General features: G+C 47.8%; 1 protein-coding gene across 1 annotated transcript in view; it reads left to right on the forward strand.

The window, feature by feature from the left end:
* Positions 1 to 735: 735 nt before the first annotated feature.
* Positions 736 to 18,372, forward strand: part of LOC144141875 (myogenic-determination protein-like) — an 82,711-nt gene continuing 65,074 nt past the window's right edge. Inside the window, exons 1-2 of the mRNA XM_077673353.1 lie at positions 736 to 812; positions 14,037 to 14,345. Of these exons, the coding sequence (XP_077529479.1) occupies positions 810 to 812; positions 14,037 to 14,345 (312 nt within the window). The 5' untranslated portion in view covers positions 736 to 809. The remainder of the gene's footprint in view (positions 813 to 14,036; positions 14,346 to 18,372) is intronic.

The raw sequence follows: 18,372 nt of genomic DNA on the forward strand, positions 1-18,372 counted from the left end.
CGTGGATATGGTGAGGCCCATTGTCATGGTAAACCTGCCGGTAAACGCAGTGCGGGCGAGGGTAGAGTAGTGTGGACAGAATAGTTAATGTAGTATGGCTGCCGTAGCGAGAGCCATCACAAGCTGGTGAGGGAGTGCAGCTCGCAAACCGAAGCACACAACACACAATCCGCATATGGCATGAAGCATCGGTGATGCCCACAGCGCGTAACCGAGAAGCCCAAATCAACTTCCTTGCTCTGCTAATGTACAGGTAGAACTCATAAAACGTTTCACGACCATTATTGCAATGAAGACACTGAGTGAAGCAACCTATCTAATATTTTACTCGGTATCTGTAAGCCCACTCATGTAACTAATACATGTTCTAACTTCATAGCAACTCCAAAAAACACTTTCGCGGACTCGCGGCATTTTAGAGGCTAAAAAAATATTTTCCAAGGGGAACCAATGAACTTAAATCGCGTGTATGTATTCCGGCTTTCTTTATCGAGACTATACTTCAAATGACAAGAAAACCCATACTCTCTAACGAAAACGCGTCCTGTAGAGGTGTGCGTGTCAAAAAACTCCTGCTCTCCCCAGGCTAAGATTTAGAAGGAGCGGGCCCGCACGCCGCGTTTGAGCCCCGCAGAGGCGGCCGCAACACGTAGCCCAGCCCATGGGCCGTCCGGCGACGAAAAACACGCCCACCCACTCCGGCGAAACTTTCCTTGGGACAGTCCCGCTTCGGAGTCGCACCAGATCGGGAGGGCGGCGGGTTGTGTCATCTACGCTGTGCAAGAAGCGGGGCTACTGCGCTCGCTGTAATGGTAAGCCGACTGCCATGCGTTTTCTATCCTTCTTCGTCTTCTACGGACGTAGTGACGTGACGAAAATTTTTAATAACCATAGGAACGCAGAAGTATTGCCATCTTCAGTATACTCACATGTATTTGCCCCAGTTAACCCTCAGCGCTGTACTGATGCAAACTGCAATTGGTTTAATTAGAGTAGGAAAGGACAGGTTTAAACAACGGCTTTCGTGCCACCAGTGATTTCATACACAATTCACGGAAGGAGAATGCTGAGATACTTTTCTGCGGTAGATTTTTCCATCTTTTTGAATGTGTGGCAAGATTGCTAATGAAAATTTTTTAAATCTAACCATATTGATCTAGAAACACTGAGAACTAAAAATTCAAAACAAGCGATGTTTACATAGTAGTAGTTACAGTTGGTCTCGTTATAGCGTAGTATATTTTATCACAAAAAACCGGAGCAGGAATATTTAATATAATTTTGGAGTAGTATGGGACGTGAAGTAGTAAATACGAGCATCTTGTGAGAAAAGCTATACGCCTCGAGCTTCGCGATCGCTGCGCCGCCTCCCGCCGCTTCTTCGCGGCGCTTACGGGATGTCCGCTGCGCAGGTAATAGCGGCTCATGCAGTGTTTCGGGTCTCTTTTGCTTCTTTTTGGCTTCAGCGCCCTCAACATTTGGTTACGGTGATGTCTGTAAGCAAATAGTACGTTTAGGGCACTTCAAAAACAGCTGCGTCCTGATTAGAGAACTCGAACGCCAAAAAGAGCTAAACGGACACGCGGTACTGCGCCCTTCTGCGCCGCTCTTACGGGCGTCAGCGACGGCAGCGGCATATCCCTACTGTCACCTAAGAATACGTCAGGCGCAAGTGAATTCTATTGACGCCTCGTTTATACATAATACTGGCACAATGAGAGGTTGGTTTCGTTTTGCCGCGAGGACAACGAGTTCGGCCTTGTTATGAATGTACACGTCGGAGAAAAATATCATTCGGGGAATTGATTACCTAACACCTGACAATAACTTGTGCCTTTTATAGAAATAGAGACCACGCGAACATGTTAATTATATTCCAAGTCTGTGGGTCGGTAAATATGTGCCCACTCCCGCCTGATAGCATGGACCAAGGAGAGTAATGAAACCATGGGAAAATAAATGGTCTGCCAAGTACGGAAGCAATGCAATAGCTCGTGTGAGAATGGAAAAAAAAAACCAGTGCAGTTTCGGAAATCCCAGAGACGTTCGTCTTACAGCAAGGTTGAACTCACTAGACCAAAGAGATGCGAAATGCACTGATATTTTCCAAGGCAGGGACGAGGAAGAGGAAGCCGCATAACTATCGTTGTGTACAAATGCGGAGCGAAATCAAGCAATGACTGTTTTAGTAATCACACACAGGCTGCGCGTTCACCTTTATTTTGTTTTTCGAGTTTGATAGCTGGTCCCTCGGAGGACACATTTTTTTGAAGCATACAGTAAGGAAGCATGCAGTTCACAAGCGATAAAAGCTGTCGTTGGAAGAGTGTGGTATCTGATAAGGCTGTCTGATTTCACTTTTGTGCTAAATTCTGCAGGCTCCCTGTGTCATATGATGATGTTTCGAAGAAGCGTTTAGTCACGGCCGCGGATATAAGCGGAGGATATATGCAACCGATGACTGTTTGAGGAATCTCAAACTCCCCTCGCCACAAGACTACCCAGCCGTAAATCCTTTGGGCTGACTCCCGCATGTAATTTTGCATTATCCATCGTACTTATTGCGTAGAATGTCCATAAAAGTTATGCCACATTGGCTTCTTCAGGGTAGTGATCAATATCCGAGATGTGAAGCGTAACTGACGGGCTGTCAGTAATGAGTGCTCCGCTAGATTATGAAAGCACACGAAACTGATTTACATCGCAGTGTATAGCTGTAGTATGCATGAGCATCTGAACGAACGCTGCTTAGGGGGGTACCGTTAGTAAATTTCAGAGCCGAGGATTTCCAATCATCTCTATGCATATATGCCGGTTTCGTGACGCCGGCTTGTGACACACACCTGGCGCTTATGCGAACCGAATGTACCACATTAAGATCGCGTCAGAAACATTTACACTCTCGTAAATACACCACAGTTGCGAACAGAATGACTGCTTCACATAAATATGCATTTCCAACGCATACAAACGGATAATATCAGTCGCGAACGTGTCGCAAAACTAACGGCGACCGCAGTGAGCGAGCCGACGACTCCCGCGACTGCTTTCGAAACGGGCCGCTAGGGGGATTTCAGCGGCGCCCCTACAGGCCGCGCTCCAGGCGTATAAAAGCAAAGGTCGTGTACAAAGCCAAAACATCAGCACGTGTAAGGCGTTTTTATTTACTTTATTTTCACGCTGTTGTAAATAAACTTAGCTTTGTTAACAGCGAAGCACGCTTTAACTCCATCCTCCTCTTTGAGTACAAGATAAACCTCCAATACCGTACAAGCGCATCGATAAGGAGACAAAAGAGAAGAGCAAAGAATATGAAACCACTCACTTGGGACAAAAAAATGAGCTCATGCTCCTGCTTTAAAACATGCAACAAACATAAAATAACATCTCTGTTAAAAATTGTGTTCCGAAAACAAGTTGAAATCAAATGAAAGTGCATGTCATGTGTGGCTTGTTCTTAAAAGAGGGCCCAAAACTCCTGAACCCTTTTTGTGGGCCATGGGTATTTATTACTGCAAGTTATTCCTTACAGTTTATGGTGGATTGTAAATTTTATAATCGACCCCTACCAACCATACTACCTCTTATAAAATAAAAGACAGAACATCTCCCGGTTTTGCCCACACGTATGTGTTTGTTCGTATAGTAACGAAACATTGTTGTTGTTGTTGTAGTATGTATTTATTAATCCTATATACACTCCGTGCCTTGACCTTTGTCATCGCCGGAGGGGGAGATGGGGGAAGGGAGTTGGAGGAAGGGGGGGGGGGTGACTGTCCCGACTAAATGTGGTCCTGTACGGCGGCTTCTCGAACATATACGAGAAGAGAGTCGAGGACCATCTTCCTGTGTTCTGTAGACCCTTCGGGATGGGTCCACTCCCGCAGCGTTTGTGGCCTGACTTGAGGAGGAATGAGCGCGTGTGCGCGGTTTCTTATGAGGTTGAAAAAGCGCCTAATTCAGTCTTCATTGTGAACCTCCCTGTGTTTTCAAGATTATCTATTTTAGATCAACCTAGCTCACACTTTTCCGCGTTTGTTTCCAACTGGAAGGTCTTCTTATTAGAGGTTTCAGCATATTTAAAGAAGCTTCAAAAGAATGTGCTTGTTTATTGTCAAGACTTCGCCTATTTGCGCACCCTTATTTATCCAGTCTATTACCACTGTTCTATACTGGTGCTTCTCGTCGCTGTGAGTTCAAAATGATGCCACGTGACAACGCATAGAATGGATGTCAGGAGGTGTTTTTAGAAAAGAGACGCTTCACTAAACGGTGTAACCGCAGTGTGATGGCGCGTAGCCTATCAAGCTGATGCTCCGACTTCGTTTGGTTTTGTCGGTAAGCCATCAGCTTTTTTAACGGCAGCACATATCCAGATAGGAAGAAATCGGAAGTCGCTGGATATGCGGCTATGCTTAGCGTCATAAACCTTTGTAGCAAGCTTCCCAGGGTATCTCAAATATCCCCGAGCGCAGAAGCATCGTCCCGGTTTCTGTTATAGGAGACAAGCAGCAGCAAGTGGATCCCGTGTGGGGTATGGTTTGGGGTGGCTCACGCGGACGAGCTAAGGGGTTAAGTGAATTGACTATGTTGGAGGCGCCAGAGGCAAAATTTCGTAGGTTACGGGAGGGACGCAACGCACAACGCACGACGCGTTAAGGGCCAGCGAATGCGGACATGAGCTTCTCAGACATTGTAATGCGGTGAAAAGGGGTTCACATAAGAACCATGTAGCCCGGAGCAAAGTTTGCAAGCCAGTGGGGCTCGTCGTATTGAGACTTCTGGGATCCTTGTTATGCCAAGAGCCATGCACGGGCAACCTGGAGAGCGAGGTCAGGGTGGTCGGCTCAGTCAAATCAGGCAGTGCGGTTTGAAACTCTAAGGTAGCATCACGACCAAAAATAAGCAAGAATTTAGAATCTCAAGCAGTGTCGTGCGAGTATATATTGTAGGCAATACATATGATACTGTAATGTTTCAATCCCAATGGTTTTGGAGGCGCCCCTTGCAAGCATGTCAGTGATGTTCTTTTTGAGCCGCTCAGTAAGTCCATTTGTTTGAGGATGGTATACGGTCGTCAGTTTCTGCTTCGTTTCACCAGAGCAAAAATGTCGCCCACTACCTGTGACAAGAAGTACACGCCGCGGTGCGTGAGCAACTAGTGAGGAGCACCGTATACTAATTGATTCGCTAGGAGGTCTAATGCGTTGACGCTACACAGGCGATGAATCACGCTCGAGGGGAGGGCTCCGGAGTAATTTTGAACACCGGGTATCTTTACGATGCACCTAAACCTTAAACACACGAGCGTTTCAAATTTCGTCTCCTTCAGTAAAGGGGCCTACGAGGCCGGGAATGAAACCGAACTGACTCTGTGAAGCAGTATAACATTGTAAAGAACTCGGCGACATCTGCAGCGCAGTTCGTGGGGAACCCGTGTGTTGGTGGAGGTAGCCTGTCGATACCGCGATCCAACGACTTGGGGATAAGGGCGGGGGCCTTATGATGGAGTTCGGTGAAGCATAGTTTGTGGCTATCGCAATCCAACAACTTCCGTATCAGGACAACGTAAACGGACCTGATGTTCAATACAATTGGATTAAATGGTTCGTTGAGTATGTCTAAAAGATGCAGTTCGCTGACAAGAAGCAAGGGGGGCGTTTTTCAACCTTGGCAACGATAACGTGCGGCCGCGTAGAGACGAACAGTCAGGTATGTCGCTGGTCAGTAATATCGCTGCCGGATGCTGTCGTCCGTGCGCGCGGTGCCAAGATGGCGAGCTAATGTGGTGAAGCTGGAAAAGGACATGCAATCCAAGAACCTCTGCTGATAGAAGTATCTAGCAGCAGTTGATGTCCAACAAACCGGAAGTACCGTGATCGATACCCCACACCTTCATCCAAGATGGTTCGCGACAACGCTAAGATAGGATGTCAAAAGATGTATTTACAAAACAAACACAAGCGGCGCTATGGCAGGTTGATGGCGTGCAGCCTGTCCAGATAAAACTTGGAGGTCTTCTCCCTTCGCTTATCGTCCGTGCAGTGATGATTAAGTGTCGATGCTGTTAAAGGACGCTTATCAGCGTCCTTTACAGCAGCACATATTCACATAGGGAGATATTCGGTGTAGCTGGGTATGCTGCTATGCTTAGCTTCATCAACCGTTCTAGCTGCCAAAGGTCACTGACAATATTGTTCAAAGGTAAGAATGCTTCAGCGCTGAGAACACTTTTGCTTCTAACGTCGTCACATTAGCGGGTTTTAGCTGGCCGTTTTTCACGGTCCGCTCCAATCAGATAACAAGCGGAAGCGACATTGCGCAATGCGTGGTGCGCTTGGCCGCAAAAGGCGTTGCCTCCGGTTGCGATGAGCGGGCCACCGATGCCGGACCGGACCGTCGAAAACGGTCCGCTAACACTCCCTATCCATTTATTAAACAACGGGAACGTACACGCTGCAAATTTCGTAATTTGTTTCACCACTAAACAAAGCGATCAAATCGAGCTGATTAGGCTCCTGTAAAGAAAGTTGGTACTAGGATGTGCCGCGAGCCAAGAAGCCCAGCCTAAGAGCAGATAAGCGTCTGAGTAATGCTTCGTATCCGTCTAGTTGGTGCAACATCTCTCGAAGGGAAGTTGCGCTGGGTATTGGTCACAGATGCGGCCACAGAAAAAACCCACACCTTCACGTCAAGATGGCGCATTGATTTATTCTAAGAGGCGAAGTCACCAATAGTAGAGACAGAAAGGAATAACAAATTCATTCAGGATGGACGGGAAAGCGCAGTTACGATGGAGAATTGAGTAGGGTGCGAACACCCAAGCTGGTCCACGTGCTCTAGTTGAGAGATGTTTCTAAAACCTGAATCTCATGCTGGGTTTGCGTGTAGTACTAGGTGCTCAAAAACTCTCCCTCACACCATGATTATTTTTTTTCCTGTGTCCATCTTTGCCATATACCAAGCGCAACTTCCCTTCAAAACGTTTAAACTGTCGTATTTTTTCTCAAAAAACAGATATTGGCATCTTATTGTACTCTTAAAGCTGCTTTAATCTACAAGCCTAATATTATATTGCTCTCTACACTTTAAATACAAACAAGATAATTTTGAAGCCCATAATCAAACCTACTAAGAATACGCGCGCCCAGACTCTCCCAAAACTTGCAGCAATGATACTGTCTTGAACCGCTGAAAACTATTTTGTTCGATGCACCTCCTATGCCGTAGGGTGCATACATTCACAACCTCAAAGAACGCGGTTTGATAGAGTAACCGTAGAACGTACAACCCCGTCTTTGCCGAAAACATTCCAAAGATCAGTGAGTACAAGTAATTTCCCAAATGTTTGCGTAATGCCGGATAGACGATACGGAAGGAACCTTTGCAGACTACAGTAAAAGCAATGGTTATATTAATCACTGATGAATGTTCCGGTTGCTGCAAGCAGTAGAAAAAGATCGGTGCACCTTGTACTAGTGGGGCAAGGCTGCATACACAACACAGCTGGCGGCACATCTCCTTTCATTTGGGACCCGGTTGTTGCACCTCACATTTCTTTCCTAATTTGCTGCTGAAAGTGCTCTATGCCTGGCAGGCCTGGATCCTTTCTACACAAGGCTTACACCTCTCCCCAAACTGGACTGTGTTATCACGCGCTAGAACCAGCAGCCAAGTCCAAGGCCAATGTCCGTGCTACGAACCTAAAGGACATTCTCTTCGCCCGGAATACGATGATAGCCCAATCGGGTAGACGCCGGCTCCAGAACACGAAGGCCCACGTTGGATTCCCACCACGGGACACCTTTTTTTCTTTCCAGTTTGCAGCACATCTTATTGTTCTCCGCCGCAGCTAACCGCGTATCCCTCGGGCCTTTGGGGTGGCCCTATGATTAGGTTGCCCGTTTTATGACGTAATGGTGGCGGGTTTGATTCCCGCGGACTCTCCAACCACATCTTTTTTTTATTTGGCTTAGAGGTTTTTTAGGGCAACAGACGGACAAAGATTGGCCTAAAAAGCTCTTGTTAAAAAGGACAGTGTGTCTAGTAGTTGGAAAGACGCTGGAGTGCGGTTTCCTTGCTGCAAGCTGCAATTACTTCCCCCCTGGATTTACCATGCCTAATTAGTGCGGCAGAAACTGATCTACAGTTAAATATTTTGCAAACACTCCGGTTTCGACAGTTTTACAGACGAGGAGTACGCTCACTTACTCACTGGCATTAATCGAACGTGCAATGAAGCCGTCTCTTTTGAAGAGGGTCAGGTGGTTTAGAGGGAAAATCTTGTTCAGTTTCTTTTCTTGTTATTAAATTGGGACTAATAGATTGGATGCATAGTGCAGGCACAGACATTTCTTAACGAGAAGAAATAGGTACATAAAAAGGCAATATCTTCGACGAAACTCCAGTAACGCAGTAGCTGCTGGGCAATGCTTCGAAACTTAAAATATAACCTCACGCCCTTGTTCCACAATACAAGAAACCAAAAAACAAATAGCAAAATTTTGCAATTCTTGTTAAATTTCACTCTTCCGTGCTTGCATAATCCGCACCGGCGTATTCCGGAATGGCATAGGCATAAAAAAATTGCAGCATCTCTACTCCATGGATGATGGTGAGGCTGCGGAGTACGGGGACTCAAAATGGTATCCAAGTTGCGCCCCGAGTGACATCCTATTTGCGCCCCAACTGTCATTCTATTTGAGCCGTGAGTTGCACCTTGATTATTCCCTAAATGAGACTGCAACTCACGGCTCAAATGGAATTTTGCTTGATTTTCGCTTGATGGTGGTGTGCGCGCGGATGGACGCGGACGGACATTAGGAGGTCCTAAGGTGCTCCGCGCCGTTACAGGTGAGGCAGTAAGCAGTTTGACTCTTGGGCACTGACTCACTGTCGTAGCCCACACGACTGTCACTCTGTCTAGTATACCAGACACAAGCTCGAATCCTGCCGGTGCCTGTGTGATTTTTTTCGATTGTAAATTCTATGCGGACGGACGCGGGCGGACGTTATGTCGTCCTAAGGTACTGCGCATCTAAAATGTTTTATCTACAGGAGCTGTGAATTAGTCCTGGAATGGGCTTCCTTTAACGCAAGGTTTTTTATTGTGACGTAAAAACCACGCAAGATGCTAATACCCCAGCAAGAATTTATTCCGCAACATTTGAATTATGCCGCATTTGCTTATCTTTTAGGCAGTTAGTTACTCGCACAGACAATTAATTACTTGATCTGTTGATTGGATGGTCACCAAGTCACTTAGTCACTCCGTTGATCGGTCGGTCACGCAGAGTCACTTCCTGTTATTCTTATAGCTTTCATTTTTCCGCGCGTGTTCATAAAAAAGTATACTGTTAGTATATGACCAATTCCCACTTGACTCACCCGAATAATGCTTTTGGTTTAAACTAACGCCACAGATGTTCTGTATACAAACAGAAATTAATGGCGACAAAAGTACGCCTCGTCGTTGTATTGAAACACCGTAAATTTGCCGGTAGAGTCTACCGTAAGCTTCGTTAGCCCAACAGTATACATTGTGTTAATGGGAAGACTACGCAATTTAAAAAAAAAATGCTTTCATAGGTTACACTGTTTTTCTTGTGTGAAGTGATCAGTGGCCATGGCGGCGCAATACAACGAGCTCCGTGTACTACTGAGGGTACCAGCTACCGTGTGTTTGGTAATTACTTGTTAATTATTCCAGTTAGACGTGTGATTGTAAAGTTGAAATTGTAGGGGATCCTCAGTCGACCCGATATCCAGCGTTAGATTTGCGGAAATGGAATTTCCCGAACTTTTATGGGCTCAGTACATGAGTCCTTGCGCGCGCATCTGAAGCTCGGGGGCCGAAAAGCGCCTTGAGGCCATGACCACCGTCGTTATGTCACTGAGAGATGTACTACTCGCAACTAGAGCGGAGGCTAGAGACAAGATAATGCCGCCGCCGGGCTTTCTCGGAACAGTGGCTTTATCTAGTCACGAAAGAAAAGTATCGCGACGTACGTGTGCCGTGTACAGCTCTTTACTACCAACAGCACCACGCAGCCTCAGCTTTTCACGGCCTGTTCTGAGCTACACAAGCGTAGATGGCCTGTTTCTGCGCTGGAGCGAATATAAACCTTTGCGGCTAGTCTTGCTGCTTATTCTCAACTTCAAATCTTGACGACTATCAATGGTAAAGGCAGCAACGCCGCTTCAGAACTCTGTTTCGGAAACTCCAACAGTTTAGGACGCGAACATATTGCTTCATGTAAGACTCCTCGAATAAAAATGTTCGCACGTTACTCAGAATGCCTAAATTTGCTTTCCTGGCGGCTTTGATTGGTTACTCGACTTTGTTGGTGAGAAGTTGAACCACCGGATTCCCCTAAAGAGCACCATTCCCGCAACGCGTCTAATAGGGTATTGGGAAACAAAGATCATACATTGTAGATTGCAAACTTAGACGCTGAATAAAACCCCGCAGGTGGTGAACGTGGATATGACAAACTCGGCAATAATAATAATAATGACACTTAGACGCTGAATAATGCCCCGCAGGTGGTAAACGTGGATGTGACAAACTCGGCAAAAGTTCACAATTTTTCGTTACATACAGGTTTTGGTTAAATGCAGGCTGCGAGTTAAGGCTCATGAGAATTAAGCAGAAACGAAGCGAAAGTGCTGGAAATAGGTGAAGGTGAACTCAGACTTCAAGAAGTTATTTCCCTGGGAAAAACTGTGTGAATGGCACCTGCTGCTTTTGTACAAGCTTATGTATTCCCTGGCGCTGCAAAGAATCCAGGTTATTAACTCGCGCATTCAGAAAAAGGCAGCTCAAGAATTACTTTTGGCTTTTGACACTTCGCGGTGCCTTTACGCATTTGAAGAACCAAATGCGTGCTGAAAGGGTGCCTTTTCGCGAACTTGATGCTTTTTTCCTTAACCAAAATTGTTAAGAGGGTGCTACCTGGGATTCTTTAACGGGTGAGAAAATTTGCGTCTCGCCAGCGCAGATACCATTTAAGAGAGTGAGCTTGCCGTGGCGGGGCAAAACGTGCCGTTTCGTATGAGGAGAACTCATCACCGACGAACCGATAACAGAGATTGCAGTGGAGACCTGCGACAACACGCTGACACGTCACCCTAGCACATCAAAACTTATGTCTCGAACCGAGACCGCACTCACAAGTTAAACCCTATGATATTTTGCGGTGCGGGCAAACAAAAGTTCTAGGAAAGGGACCGTGGAGTCGGTTATGCTGCTGTGACTCTCCTACATTTATTCCGGTGCGGAACGCCGGGTCGGAACTTAGAGAGCAGCGTACACATTCGACCGCCCCTGGAGCGCAGCCCTGTTCGATCTCTCGCGTGTGGAACTGCTGACGCTTGCCAGGCACCGCTGCTGATGAACCTGGCACTCATGATGGCGATGGTGATGGTGTCGCTACAGGGTTCCCCTCCTAGCGCGTAGCGCATTATTAGAAATAGAGGACGGATTTTGAGCGAACAAAAAAACTATATATAGGTATGTATGTACAACACCGATTACCAGTAAGATTTCTCCGCGGTCAATGTCCTCATACTGCCCTAGTCGGTCCAGGGAGAGCGTCCGGTGGTCCGCTAAGTGCATTTTCCTCGGGGGACCTTGCTGGGGGTGGTGCAGGGGTCGCAGGTGAAAATTAGCATCGCTCGAGGGAAGCTACTAGCTGCGCCTAGAGATGATAGTGAGGTCCCCCAAAGTTCAAGTGCACTGTCTGAGCCACAAAACCTTCCAAGGAACCGGAAAGACACGGCGTACGAGTGTTGAGCAGCTCCGCCATGTAGACAGCTTTGTCGTTGCGCGGAGCTCGACCACGTGCGCGGCGTAATTGGCGCAGTGTTCGCCTAAGTATGGGCGACTAATAGCCCATTGACAGTCGTGGTGGCATGAAGTGACGCTGCTTATATTGGGTAAAGGTAGGCGAGTCACGTAGAAGAGTGGTGACTGCCCTCCAAACTCGAACGAATCGTTGTCGATAGGGTCGGACGAAATGTCGCGGCCACAGAGCTTGTGACGTCCACACTGTCATGGAAGGATTGGGTTGATGTGGAGCGACGAGTTGGGCGCAAGGAGCGAGGCGTTTGTGCGTTGGCGTGTAGCTGCCCTGACTCGGGCCAGAAGACACGGCGTCGTTTGGCGAAGGATCAGATTCAAGTGCATCAAGTGGATAAGGAGGAGCTGAGGAGTACGAATGCCACCTTCCAGGTTCTTACTCACTGGTGCCGCCAGAGCTTCATCCGTCGCAATTTTTGAGGAGTTTACCGTCAATCGCTCAGGGTTCGCTAGCCCACATGGTTCTTGATTGTCGGGCAGGTCACGTGGAGGAACGGTAACTGTGGCCACAATGTTGCGGCGGATCAGGGTGTCGTGCCTGAGAGTCACAATGTTGCTGTTGCTTCACCAGAACGGGAGACGCGTCGTCATAACGGCAGATGGTGGGTGCGTTCATGTGCATCTCATTCGTGGTTAACGGCACCTGCAGTGTAGTCTGGCACTGAGGGAGCAGCGTTGCGGTGGAGAGGTCATGGGCTAGTGCCGCCAGCCGAGGAGAAAGTGAGGACGCCGCCTCGATATTGCGTAGCTCACCGCTGCTTTCTTGTGGAGTGACAAAAGGGAGTGAGGTGGGCGGTGTTAAATGGACATCCGCGATGTCGTCGGCTGCCAGTCCCGTCGGTGTAGGTGTCGCTCCAGCGCTTGCTGTGGAGTCTACGATAGCGATACTCGCGGAAGGAAACGCCGCTGATGGTGCAGAAGGTTCGATGCGCGGCAGCGAAGCCTGCGCGGACCGCGCGGGTACCTTATTTGCTGCAGGCCGAAACCAGTAATTTCCGAATCCGTAGAGCGGGAGCACGGCAGCGCGAAGGTCATCGTAGGGGGTTTCGCTGGGCCGTGGGATGGCGAGGACGCAGCGGAGCTCTAGCGGGAGCGTCTCCCAGAGGATCGAGTGCTTGAGTGGCTGAATGGTTATGTAATTCCTGGAAAAGGAGGCCTCAAGCTAGAAAAACCAACCTCTGAGGTTGCGTGCGTCGAACACCGGTATCGGATGGTCCCCCCACTTCGACATGTCGGTGTGCCGCTGGCCGGGTATCAGGTGCAGAACCTCCGGGTCACCAATTGTACGAAACGAAGCCGTGGACTCGATTATGCGCTGTGGCTCTCCTACATTTTAGTATGCGTTAGGCCCTGGTGGAACTTGGAGAGTGGCGATGGCATACGACCGCCCCTGGAGAGCAGTCGTGTTCGAACTCCTTGTCGCGAGGAACTGTTGGCGCTGGCCAGGCACCGGCGAGGATGATCCTGGCGCTCATGATGACGATGGCGATGGTGTCGCTGCAAAGTCAAGTGTAGTTACTTTGCTACCTAGTGTGGTGTCACGCTACACAAGCAAAACCACATTGGCAGATGTATTAGCACGGGGTGGCGCCAGCCGCTCCGTTTCTCCTCATCATTATGGCGAATTTCATCCTTAGTCAATTCTAGACGTTTTTGTGACTGCTGGCTCCTTGCAGTAGTTCTAGTATAAGCTAAATCAATGCATTTGTTTGGTAGATTTTTTAGTAAAAGGGCAAAATCAATGACTGATGAGGTGATTAACTTGCTTAATTAAACGTTAAACCCCGAACGCCTTCGTTACATAGAGGAAGGACACAGATTGGCTTCAATGATGGTATCATTGGGGAATTGAACATCTTTGTGAAGTCCAGATATTAATTACATGGCGGTTGACTGCATCCTGGTTATAATTGTAATTATATGTAACCTGCGCAGTAAAACACCCAACGTCAACCGTGCCTCACTGCTTATGTTTTATTTTAATACTTTAAATAAATAACAAAAAGCTTAGAATATTTTTACAGAACCAACCATTAAAAACTTGTGGGGGTCGGCTGCGAGTGAAGATACTTCGAATGATAGTCTACCTGTAACTCTCCCAATGTCCTTTCTTCCCAATGTGAGACGCTATGTGTGCCGTTCACAACTCCCACTTGGTGGCTTCATTGCCTCGCAGGTGAGCGACGGCCGCAGCCCAGAGCCAAGACAACCGAGCTCCGCAGATGGCGAGGGCTCACAGCCGGGGTCCGAGCAGCACGTGTTGGCACCGTGCAGCGCAGTAGGAAACGGGGCGACGACGGGTGGCGGCCAAGGGCCACGAAGGTGCCTGGCGTGGGCATGTCGCGCGTGCAAGCGACGCACGCAGGCCGTCGATCGGAGGCGAGCTGCCACTCTCCGCGAACGACGAAGACTGCGACGCGTGAACGAAGCTTTTGAAGCACTGAAACGACGGACTTCTTCCAACCCCAACCAGAGGTTGCCAAAGGTAAGGTAGACTCTTTCATGCGCGTGGTTTTGCTTGCGCGAAGTATTTAAAGACGTTTTTTTTTCTTGTGTCAAAACATCTGGAAGGACCAGCGCACTGCGCAAGCAATACTATGCAGTGAAAGGGCCCGCGTGACTACATAGCTGACAGCTTGTACGCAGCGTTGTCTAGTTGTAGCCTCATAACAGCTCTCCTTTTTGTAGTTGTCGCTTTATAGCAGCCCCTATTTGACTCGTACTTTTTCATACCAAGCATTCAGCTGCACATGTAATACGTGCGTCCTACGGGTATTGGAACATTTTCTATACTCTTCAATTACTTACAACTTTTGGAGAGGCCTTCGTCCTGGAGTGCACAGAACCAGCCTGATGATGATGATAGTGATTATTACTACTTTAACTGCTAATATAAAAAGGCTAATTAAGCATTCCATGCAGACAATATGTTTATTTGAAAAGTGAGCAGCAAAAATGGTTATAAGCGAATCCCTAAATAAACCAAGGAGAGTTAGTGGAAAATATTGATTTTTGGAGTAACACCCGTTCGATTTTATTCTTTGGCACACATTGGCTCTCATAAAACAAACAAAGGGATGTTGTAAAGGGGCAAGAAAAGTTCTGGCGTACTAGGCACTCCAGCTTTCCCGACGTTATTGCAGTGAATGATGTTGCGCTGAAGTTTGTATGTGTTTGGTGCAATAAATTGCTCCACGGAAGGCTACGCGCCAAATCAGGAGTAATAATCAGATTCACAATATTGACTCCGAATGAAAGAAAAGCACACTTCTACGTTTTCTATCCAACTGCTTTTTCAGAAAAGCGCCAAAAAGTGTTGTATTTCAGTTTGTACTTATGCATCCCGTCCTCGCTGTCGAACATACAGAAAGACCGCTAAAATGAAAAGACTGCCGAAGTGTTCATAAAATTTATCTTCTCTCCTCACCACTGCAGCTTCACTCCCCGCGGTGGCTCAGTGGTAAAGGCGTTGCGCTGCTGAGCACGAGGTCACGGTTTCGATTCCCGGCCGCAGCGGCCGCTTTTCTGATGGAGGCGAAAAGCAAGAACGACCGTGTGCACGAGATTTCAGCGCACATTAAAGATCCCCGGGTGGTCTAAATTATTCCGGAGCCCTCCGCTACGCCGCGCGTCATCGCTTGCGTTGCGTCGGTGCGTTAAACCCTACAATCAATCAAAGCAACCATTGCGGCTTTATTTAGAAAGATACGAACATATGGATGGGTGGGCTTTTTTTTTTGCCGCGCCATACAAGAAAACACAGCATATAGTCGTTTTTTCGCAATGATACAGCACCCACAAAAAGTGTGACTACTGTGCTGCCAGCCAACGCCGCCTGTATAAGCATTGCCTAACGTGTCGAACGCTTTTCAATGGGAGTGGTAGGGAATAGCCTCCTATATAACAGGAGACTATGGGTAGAGCCGCTTAGTTCAGGCACTTATCCGCTATGTAGCGCTCGCCGCCGGACATCCAGCCTTACTTCACTGCTCGCGAGTTGCGAACGCTTGCACCCACGTCTACTTCTACTGCGTGTGTCTGGCAGCTTTCCTGTAGGTATCAAGAGCCGTTTCGCTCAGATCATAGCCGCGACGGGGTGCTAGTTCGGGGGCGCACTGGGGATCTTGTTCAACGTGTCGCTCGCTTCGTACCTGCTGCATTTTTGGAAAGATGACTGATGAAGGCGGAAGTGAAATAGTGTAAGAACATAATTATTGTAGGGCAGACAAACAGCAAACAAAAAAAACTAAATTTTCGCACGGTGCAGGCTTCATTTTGCTGATATATTTTCTCTGGCGAAGACTTAGTGAAGAAAAACTTGCGTGCACAAGTTTTGTTCAAGCGCTCACTTCTGGCTTTACTTTCCAAAAAATGTATCTTGCTTGTAAATGTTAGGAGATTATAGAAAACAAAAGGATGAGCAGCCAAGGTTCCAGCGACGTTGTCTTGTCCCTTCTATAGTACAGTTCTCAATTTTAAAAGCACGTACCGGGGCGTAGTGCAAACAACGCGGACAACATAAGGCCGATATTTAGAGGGGACAGAGGGGGATGGCCCACTAAGGAAATTTCGCGGCACGTGATCCAAGTAGATAAGCGCGCAAAGTCGGCATCAGCTTGCGGCAGCACAAGTGGTTTTGCGACCGCCGTGGCAGACTGTTTTATCAGCGGCAGACCAAGACAGACATTCATGGAGGAAACAAGGCGTAGGAACGCCGCCTGGGGAGCGCTAGACAAACTGTCAACTATCTTGCATAGTTTCCGAGAAGCGGCGCTGGCTTGCGGACATGAAAGCGCGTAGGAAGGCTACGGAGCGGGGAAGGAAGGAGAGAGACGCAAGAGATTGGCTGTTTGGCCATTTTTCGCTCACGCGTTAGGCAATGTTAATACAGGTGGAGCTGGAGGAGCATACGCGCGTGAGAATTTTTATTAAAATACCTGAAAACGGTGGCAAAATGTTCATGAAATCTCACGCATGCGTAGGAGATTTTCTGCTGAATCCAGCTCGATTTGGCTCGGAAGAAGACGAATTTCTCGAAATTCGAGAAACAAAATTGCTGCAGCTAGCAGTAGTGGTGCAAGGCTGGAGAGACACCAGAGCTGCCGACCCCTCTCCCTTCTTCGGAGACCCGACTGCTCAACCTGACATTTATTTTCTGACTCACCGCCGCGTTAGCACGCGCTACCACCCGCGGTGAAGTCCAAAGCCAACGCCCGCGCTACGAATACAATGACAACGCTGTACGCACAGTATGCGACGATAGGTCAACCGGATAGACGCTTGTTTCATGAGGCGAGGTTTCCAAGTTGGATTCCAACCATTTGAAGCGTTCTTTTTGCTTTCCAATTTGCGCCCGCCGTTGCTTAATTGGTACCCTCAGGCCTTTGGGTTTTCCAGTTATTAGGTTGTGGGTTTCCCAGTGTAAAGGTCCCGGGTTCGATTCTGGGGTCTTTCCTAACTATCTTTTTTTCTTTCGAGTCCCCAATTGGGCGAATGTGGTGCTCCTGCCCCGTATAGGGAGGACCCGACATTATTTCGGCGGAGTCACCATCGTTATCTTGACGAAGTTTCTTTGTTCAGTCATTCTTGATGTGCGAACCCCAAACACATTCTTGTAGGCTCCTTGCCTCCTCGACACTTTTCGTTACACTTCAGTGTTTTCTGGTGCGACGGACAGACATTGCTCGTCCTAAAGAGCTCCGCTGTGAAAAAGCTGCATTTCCGGTCTAAAACGACGTCCTAAGTTGCGACAGGGTAGTCTCCCCGTTTAACTCGCCGCAGCAGGGTAAGCAACAACCCATCAACCACTTTGACGCGCTGATTCAACGATCTCACCAAAGAGCTGGAGCGTTTGGCGGCGACCGCCAAATCTGCCGCTAGTACACGCGTTTCTGCAGCGGTATTGTTTGTCTTTCCTGGAGATCGCATAACTGTGCTGTGGCCGGGATCACGTTGATTGTAGTTTTAACCTCAAATTGCGGGTGCTTCCCCCAAAGAAAGAATCCCTGGGCTATGTTCCGCGCCACAGTGTGGGTGACACAGACAGGTTTTGTCGGCGTAACTATTATTCAATATGCTAAATATCTTGGTGAGCAGGCGTTTTCGTTTTTCACTTTCTTCACCAAAACGGCTGCCGCACCTTGGACGAAAACCGGTATTTTACTCAGTAGCAGAACGCCTCATGCCATAGGATGCAGTGCTACGTGATCATTTTATTGTTGAGATATCTTTTTGTCCTCCTTGGTGACGTTGGGCTGAGCGCAACCGGAAAGTTCGCTCTATTTATTGGTTCCTTTTTTTGCGGTCACACCTACTTCAAGCACAATGTGGTTAGGCGTGTTATAAGGGCCTTAGAGGTAATGAGTTCTTTGATAGTATTCCCTAAGGAGTCAATACATAATGCAGTTGGCTGGGAACTGTTAGTTCCCCGGAAAACAAGTACCGATTTTAAGTATCAATCTGCTGTTAAGTTTTTCTTGCAAAGACTTAAAGCAGGCGACAATATTATTTAC

This window comes from Haemaphysalis longicornis, unplaced genomic scaffold (assembly GCF_048455015.1).
Source record: "Haemaphysalis longicornis isolate Haplotype H1 unplaced genomic scaffold, Haemaphysalis longicornis Haplotype H1 scaffold_6, whole genome shotgun sequence".
NCBI classification, from domain to species: domain Eukaryota; kingdom Metazoa; phylum Arthropoda; class Arachnida; order Ixodida; family Ixodidae; genus Haemaphysalis; species Haemaphysalis longicornis.